This window comes from Triturus cristatus, chromosome 4_2 (genome assembly GCF_964204655.1).
Source record: "Triturus cristatus chromosome 4_2, aTriCri1.1, whole genome shotgun sequence".
Classification (NCBI taxonomy): domain Eukaryota; kingdom Metazoa; phylum Chordata; class Amphibia; order Caudata; family Salamandridae; genus Triturus; species Triturus cristatus.
The window spans coordinates 567,383,078-567,392,055 of record NC_140586.1 but is presented as its reverse complement, the minus strand read 5'-3'; the positions used below and the strand labels follow the sequence as shown (position 1 = coordinate 567,392,055).

The 8,978-nt window shown below is 42.5% G+C and overlaps 1 protein-coding gene across 1 annotated transcript in view; it reads right to left on the bottom strand.

Moving 5' to 3' along the window:
• Nucleotides 1-2,786: 2,786 nt before the first annotated feature.
• The window catches only part of LOC146834707 (uncharacterized), a 293,340-nt gene continuing 287,148 nt past the window's right edge, over nucleotides 2,787-8,978 (bottom strand). The window contains exons 61-62 of the mRNA XM_085602223.1: nucleotides 8,521-8,745; nucleotides 2,787-3,283 (exon numbers count right to left, since the gene is read on the bottom strand). Coding sequence (XP_085458349.1) covers nucleotides 3,264-3,283; nucleotides 8,521-8,745 — 245 coding nt within the window. The 3' untranslated portion in view covers nucleotides 2,787-3,263. The remainder of the gene's footprint in view (nucleotides 3,284-8,520; nucleotides 8,746-8,978) is intronic.

The window sequence follows — 8,978 nt, the reverse complement described above, 5'->3', positions numbered from 1 at the left end:
TGCTACGATATATGGGAACCAGGAGCGGCTCATTGAGGTAAGAGCAGTGGGGCGGGGTGGGGAGGGAGTCGACAGACGAAGATTAAAATAAAAATTAATTAAAAAAGAAAATGACATACCTTGTGCTCCCCAAATCGCCGAAGAGGCAAGCACAGGGTAAGTGTTTTTCTTTTTTTTTTCATTTAAATTTCCCTCGTCGTCGTCGTCTATTGACTCCCTCCCCACCCGCCCCAACGCTCTTACCTGCACGGGCCGCACTTATGGGAACTGAAAATGTACCTCGAAGATGGGAGTCCATTTCCAGTATCTGCAAAAGAAGAGCTTCTGCTGTGCTTGGAGTTTTCTCACAGCATAGCGGGGACATCTGCCTGTAGGTTCGTGCAAGGATGGTATGATTTGCATGGGTCCTTGCATTGAGTAGGCGCTCCTTGAAAGAGGTGGTCGGTCCATCGTTTGTTGGCAGCATCACACCACACATATAATGTTCTGGTTGGAGGAGCCACCTTCCCCCTGCCTTGTAGAGCTGAAACTTCTGGAGGATACTCTTCACTTTTGTTGCACATTTGTGCATTATGGCTGTTCATTAAGTCTCCCTCTTAGTTTTAAAGTTTAATGGAAGATCCATCTTTGAAATGTTGGGGTTTTTATGAGTTCTAGGTTGGTTTCCTCGAGGTTCCTGCTCCGGCGGCTTCTCAAGGTTCTAGTTGATGAACAATGGAAATGTAATGTCTCCTGTTACATCCCCTAACCTTGGTTTTAGGAATACAGAAACCATGAACGTCAATTCACAAAAATGCCAGGCATAGCATAAGTGACATCACACACCCTTTGACCTTTGATGCCACTCACACGATTACACATAACACTTACACACTCATACTTTTTCACTCACATAAACACACACTCACCCCAAGCATGGAGACAACATACAAACCTTTAAAAGCATTTTTTATTTATTTTCCTCAGCTGCCATAGAAGGTCATATGCCAGCTAATTGTATTCCATTTGTTATAACAGTAATGGTGAATAATAAAACATTATTCACTATTTGTGTAGTAAAAAAATGGGACAAAACAAAGAGAGTAGAGACGCAAGCAACGTCCATGAAGATGAGCTACCACTGTGTACCTGGCATTGATTTTGGCCACTCTGAGGCCAAGGGTCGCAAAGACAGTGTCATTGATCGCAGCTGCGACCCCTGGCAACCCTGAAATGAGGGTCATCGACAGAAAACTTTCTTGAGAATTATGATATTGAGCAAATATGGGAATGGGAAGAAGACACAGATTTTCTGGAGGCTCCACAAATTCTTTGCTGCATGTAGAATTATGGATGCAAATCAGGCATGCAAATGCGCATCCCAGAAAGAAGGCACAACACAGGACTCAAAGGTACAAACAAGTCTTATGTGACATTGTAAAAATCCTGGGATAAATCAGGGGTGATACAAAATGACAAAGATAAAGTGAAAACAGATGGCAGGTGCAAACTCAGCAGCAGAGGACAAAACCCCAACTGGCTATGGTTGCCAAGTATCAGATGTGAGACTGAGCCGCTGTCTACACTGATTCAGCTTCCTGATTTTCAAAAGTGTTCGCGTCATGAAGCATTTACTGTAGCCACCTTGGGCTAGGGTGCTAGTTCAATATGATGTGCGCATGGACAACAGTGATGCATGCTTACCACGCTCTCGGATTGCTGAAAGAGAGCAGACCATCCACTGCAAAGGCTTTGCCATGGATGCCAAAGGTGCAGAACTAAAAACGATTGCACAAGAAGAGTGAGATCAAGGAACAGATCACAAATGATCGATCTGTCCTTGAAACAAAGCTGTACCGCAAGAGTCTTGCCCGGCCCCAACTGAGCCTTCAGATAGGATTGAGCACTAGCAACTAGCCACGCAACTAGCCCTCCTATTTGGGCAATCATACAAGTCTATGCAACTCTTATGCCCTCATTATGAGTTGCTTGTTTTCCCCACCCCCTGAGTTACCGCTACAGGGGCTACGAATAACTCTGGGGGTTGGGAAAATCTGGCTGTTACAAGGTAAGAAATGGTGACTTACCCGGGGAAATCTGTATTTCCAGTCTCATACTCCCAGTATTTCCTCCTCTTCCTGCATACCTTCACACAGAGACTTTGGCTGTTGCCAGCAGCTGAAATCTCCGGGTAAAAGAGATCCATGGTGTTCAGTAAATCTCATGATTCCGATGGGAGCGGTAACTTGACTTACTGGCCCCATGCAAATTAAGATGCTACTTACGCAGAATGATGTCCTTGGTGTTCCTGTATAAGTAAACACTGAGGTTTCTGGCAGTAGCCCTCTTTAACTGGGCTCCTTGAAATCACTATGACACGCTCCGTAGCATATTCAAGAGTTTGGCTGTTCCGAATGACCCCAGTGAAGGTACCATCCTTAGAACCCTAGGTATTCTGCTACATTTGATTGTGTTTTTCACTAGCACCTTTACCTAGCCTCATGATAACAGTTAAAGTGTTATATACTTTTATTTCTTTTTTATATATTATGGCCCTAATGTAGGTTACATGTGTGCCTTGTATAATACCTTTATAATATTAAGGTAAATTCTTGCCCCTCAGGAGGATGCATACAATCATATAATTCTGATACATAATAATCACTAAGAAACAACTTTAACTAATGCACATTTAATATTCACTAGATTTTTTCAAAATAAGTAAGCTTCTGAGAGAATAATATGTTGATCACATTAAAAACAAAGGGTCTCACGTTGCTAACGCTTCACAAAACACTAAGCAAATATTTTCTTTGAGAAGATTTAATGTTTCAAAAATAGAGAATATATGTCAGTGCTTCATTCAAATAGGAACATTGATTTGAGTTGCAATCTGAGGTCATATGTACATCCCATAAGAAGAGGAAGCTGGACGTATTACTTCATATTTATAAGGTGAATTATTATAATATATTATTACTAAAATAAAAATCGTAAATCCCAAATATATTTGTTTGCCACATACTTTCTGCTATTGCTTTCAGTGCTGAAGGAAGTAATCAAGTCCTTTCGGAAATACTAACATCACATAAATTAAAATGAATGGGGTAACAGGAAATGTCAAGATTTTTTGCCATGCTTTAATTAATACATTTTACAGAATTCAGACTTAAAAATACAGTGGAATATAGGCACTAGAGCGCTGGATGAGGCTATCCCCTGCAGCATCTTCTACAGCAGTCACTGGGATGTGACCAGAAGTGGCGCTGGCCTCCCAGCTGTGGTTACTTGGATGATCCTAGTCCTGTGAACCGGAGAAAGAAAACATGAGTAAAAAAGAACAACATGAGCATCTTCTGCAATGCAAGGAGCAGAACAATTCCAAACATCTTGCTCCTTTAACAGGGTGAGCAAACCAAATCAGTGCACAATCAGATTGGGCTGTAGCGTTGATGATCATTGAAAAACCTCACAGTCTTAGTCTTCAGAGAAGGGTCTACTTGAATGTGTGTCACAATATATCGAAGGACAAAATATCGTTTTGCAATAATAGTGGATCCTTATATCAACTACCACATCCCTTTGAAAATGTACATTTCTTCAAGGTACTTAGAAGTGGAGTAAGAATAGCAAATATATGCTCATGTTCACAATAGTGTGGTAGATGATGTTCTAGATACAATATTTTGGCTGGAAAATATATAAAACTCAGATTTGTGGTAGAATACCATCTGGTATCCGAACAGTTTATCCTCCTCCTTTAGCATTTGGCAGACCCCCAAGGATATCGCGATTTGCAAACTAATCTCAAAATCAGCAGTCTTGTAAAAATCCCCCGCTTTTACAAAAGTGCCCACAAAATTCCTTTTATTGGCCCAGTGTTGACCACAGAGCCAAGTAAAAGGAGGGGGTCAGCTAACAGGCGAGGTGTTTTGTCACTTGCTGTATTGCATCCCTCTGCCTGGAGGTTCCTCGAGAACACTGCTGCTGCTTGGACTGGGACACCAAGTAGCAGGTAAGTTTTGTCCAGGCCTGGCAAGATATGCAGTTTCTCTACCTTTCTTTCCCCGCCCTCAGTGCTTCCATCAACCGCACGCTGAAAATGGATGGTGACCCGCCGAGGGCAAATTTTTTTTTAAATGAATATTCAGAGCGCCGCCTAGGGCACTATTTAAAAAAAAAAAAAAGAAACAAAAACAATTCGGGGCCACTGCTTATGCTTATGGGGGGCAATATTTTTTGAAAAGAAAGAATTCAGACCCGCCGCCTGTTGGCTTGTGGCGGGACCTGCTGAGGGCAAGATTTAAAAAAATAATAAAAGAATTTGTGCTACCGCTTGTGGGCATGTGGTGGCGGGGCCCGCTGGGGCACTATTTATAAAAAAAGAATTAAGAACATTCGGGCCGGCCGCCCATAGGCATGCAGCGTGTCTCGCTAAGGGCAATATTTTTTTTAAAAAGAGAAAGAATTCAGGCCCGCTGCCCGTGAACCCGCTGGAGGCTATATATTTTTTTAAATGAAAGAATTCGGGCTAGTGGACATGCAGTGGCACCTGCTAGGGCACTATTTTTAAAAATAACAAAAGAATTTGGGCCCACAACCCGTGGGCATGTGGCGGGACCCGTTGGGGGCACTTTTTGCTTTTTTTGGGATGTGGTATGGTGCTGAAATGTAATTTTGCTGGCCTAACTAAGGATTTGTGTTTCCGGCCTCGCTACTCAAAATGCCTCAGTTCTTCTTCTTTACATTGTATGTGGCCCCATGTGGTGATGAAAGATAGTGTCAGACATCACACAAGTATCTGAGATGTGAACAAATACTTTAATCAATACACAGCCTGGCGTCTGTCCTTTCCAAGGTTCCAGTAGCAACTGGCACCTATGGAATTCCCTCCGCCTTGCAATCTGATAAAGAATCATTAAAAGGAACACATGCAAATACAAGAATTTAGTTGCATCATCACACCCCACTTATATGTTGTTGTTTTAAATTGCTTACATTAAATGATTTTGTCCAGTACGACAGTCAAATATAGTCATCATTGTATCTCTATGTGTATTTTTTCAAAAATCTCTTTGTTGTGAGGGACCGTTGTTTCTGAAAAAAACTTTCTAGACGTGGAATTTTCAGAATAGGAATTTAATATCTGACTTTACCATTAACGAGGATTTTGAATTACACTTCAAATGAGTGGAAGACATATTTCTCTATCTGCTTCCAAACTGAAGCTATTGCTTATTAAGTTTAATGAGGTATCCCAGTGTTAGTACATGGGAGAGCTAGTCTTGCTGCAGGGAAAAACGACCACTGGGATTTTTTTCACTGTCAGGATATGTAAAGATTTAAGTACACTGTCCTACTTTTTAAAAACCCGGACCTGTCCTATGAGCCTTTAGGCTCTACCATGGAGATTACTAAAAAATATTATAGAGGAAAGTTTAGGCATGAGAAAAGCTTTATTTTGCCAGGTCGAAATGACAGTTTAAAACTGCCCTAGAGCCGCATTGCCAGGCCTCAGACATGTTTTACAGTGTTACTTTAGTGGGTGGCACATTGAGTGCTGCAAGCCACTTGTAGGAGTTTGATTTACAGGCCCTGGTTACATGTATTACTATTTACTAGGGGCTTTTCAGTAAATTAAATGTGTCCATTAGGTGTATACCAATTCTACCATGCTTTTGGTTAGCAGTAGTAATGTGTGCAGAGTCCTAATACCAACAAAAAGGATTCAGCAAAAAATAGGGTAATGAAGGCAAACATCTGCAGGAATGCCACTCAAAATATGATCATTTCCAACATAAATTAATTTAAAACAATGAGGATAATGTTTAGGATTGGGGAGTAAGAGGCCTCTGAGAGTAGAGCAAGGACACTATCGGTTGAGAGGCTCCTCTATTGTGACTTAAGTTACCTCGCTGTAGAGAATGAGAGTCCCCTCTGCTGACAGCGAGAGGCCATTCAATGTGAAGGAAGCGGCCTCTCTGCAAGAAATGTAGTGCGCTATGGGGAGGGGAATATACTGTTTGCTCACTCGACACCTGTGAGATGAGTGCTGACTTACCTATCATGGTGCTTGGAGGTTGAAGCTCGTTAAAGGCCTGCACCACAGGGTATAAATTAACAAGGAGAAACTCCTCAACGGTCATCACCTTCCCTCACCAGGTTCCCAGGACAGGCCTTTTCACTTCTCCCCCCCCAAATTTCCCTGACCCTTCCCACGCACCAGTACTACTTTTTCATATGTTAGACCCAGAGCTGACTTTTGCTCATATATTGCGGTATATGTAACCACATTTGTGGCCCCCTTCTACTGATCCTTGCCTGGGAGGAGTAGGGCGAAGGTAAGTGGGCAAGATTAAAGAGCACCATGAAAGGAAAAACCGACAAAATACTGACATGAGTGCCAGCAGCCTTCAGAAACAGTGTTTAAACAGACTTTTCTCTGGACCCAGGTCCGAGCGGCACTGCTGTAGGCAGTTCATGCACCCCTCTGGAGGTCAGCACCCTGTCCGTAGGCCCAACTGGCACAAGCTAAAGGCCAGCCCTGCTTAGGCCGGTTCAATGCATCACCTTCTTGGCACTTACCTATTGTCCCTCGAGGAAGAAAGGGTGGGGAATCTTACCTCATATGGTGGCAGTTCTAGACAGGAACTTGTCATTCTAAACGGCAAGAAGTTAGCTCAGGTTTGTGTGCTTTGGTCATAAGAACTAACACTCTACTTGTGCTGCACACACTGAAAGGCTGCAACCTTTTAGGTTCTGCTCCAGCAGCCACGCAGCCCAGACAGGTGGGGGCCACCTTTTCAAAGGGAAATTACCAGTTCACCATCTATATGTATGGCCCTGTGCCCAACTGCTGCGGGCTGCCAATCCTGGCGGGCAGCTAACCTCTGCCCTGCATGCTGGGTGTTTGGCTGTAGGGTGTGACCTGCTGCCAGGCACTGCACCCATCTTCCACCTGTCCAACACCTCCGCAAGAAGCCAACCAGCCACAGACCGCAATCCCACATTTTCTTTTTTTGGTCTTGCAGGAGTCCTATTGGAGTGACACAGAGTCCCATGGGACCATATAGGGGGAACGCTGGGTCTCACGTGAGACCTGCAGGGCCGTGATGAGGGAAAACCCCCCTTTTTACCCTTTTGGCTCCTGGGGGTCCCTACCTGACTTCCCACAAGGGCATGGTCGTCAGGGTATCCTTACCCTGCCCCCTTCAATATGTTTTAAAAAATATTTTCAAGCACCCTCAACATTCTTCTTTATGTTACAGACACCAATCGTATCGCTTAGTCCTGTGGGACTTCTGTTGATCCGACAAATCATAATTAATTTTTGGACGTATTTCCCATGAGTGTCAGTGTTGTGGAAATAGATATCTATAAACTTTGAGTCTTCATTCCTCTGAAACGTCTGAAAAGAGTTACAACAAATGCCACGGTTTCTAAATATCTAGATTCCTGCCATATTTGGTGCAATACTGTTGTTGTTGATACTTCTGTATCGTTGTCTAATTTATCCTATGGAAATTTGATTTGGAAAAAAGTGTTGTGGGACTCTTCTTTTTTGACAGATCACCCTGAAACTTTCAAGGAAGGAGCTGAGGTGGATGAACTTTTGTTTTTGGAAAGAGAAGGTTCGTATATATATATATTATAGTGTACTGTGTGTGTGTCTGTATTATATACAGACACAAATATTATGACTTGCCAATGAAAATATATATGGTCCAATAAAACATGTTATGTCTTCAGACATTGATTATTAGTTGCTAAGTCACATTTGTTTCCCATAATAGATCTGCATCTTATGCCATTCCCACTTCAAGATATGGACCCATGCAATGAGATTGTGGTCTGAATAGGTTTAAATAATTATGTGAATTAAAACACATTCACATTAAAGAACCTATTTGCATATACTATACATGTAGTGCACAGAGAGTAATCTGCTATATATTGCATTTGTTGAGGGAGGCGAGGATCAACACTACCCACTGTGGGCTTCACCTCTTGTAAGTCATGGCCGCTACCCACACTCATCAATGATACTAATCATATTACGCCCTGAACATTTGCATACATTAAAGATACATGCATATTCATTTTGCTCTAAGTTAGTATAGCAATACAACGTTAATTGAAGAAAAAAATCGACCTCCCACCATGAAGTGTCATCTAGGCAAATAAATATCTCCTTTTCTGGCACATATTGGAGGAAGCTGTTGAAAATCCATATGAATGTAAAACAATATTGTCTGTTCAATTATATAGGACAGTCTAGAGGTATTTTTGACCCCCCAGGTGAAGGACATTTTTGTAGCCAAGACCTTTCTAAGCCCCCATATAACTACACCCCTATTAAAAGAGTTCATATGTGACATGTCACAGGAAAGGGCACCATGGAGAGAGAACCTGTGTGGCCTAGTCGTAGAAACAGTCCTGCAATCATACTATTCAGTGCAAGCACAGCGCGGTTCCCTGACGTCGCTTCCACCATGATGCACATTCTCCCCGCCTGGAAGCGCCATTCGCACAGCCAGTTACCTGGTACGGTAGTTGGAAGACTCTCTCCAGAAGGGTTTAAGGCCGTAATTTCCAAATTTGTTGACGTGAGGGGCACGTCACAAGAGAGGCTGGTTGTACTACAGAGTATATCGTTTGAGGCTGCATTTGTTACTCTGTACTCTGTAGCGAAAAGTGATGCCTGCCAAGAAATTTGAAGTGAAGAGCTGTCCACATTTGCTGCAATTAATTTTGGCGGGCAGGGTGCTGGAAGAAAAAAAGTTAAACATGTTGAGTAGATTTGTTTTCTGCTCTATCCCCCAAAATCTTATTCTCCACATAAATAGCAATTCTTCTTAAAAATAAGACGGGTTTCTAAATGTTTCAGGGACTAAAAGGCCCACTGCTTATAAAACAACAATCACAGACTATGTTGTTATGGAACACAGTTTTAGACGGAAACTTCACAAACGACTGATCAGTGCCTCTCAAAATGGCTG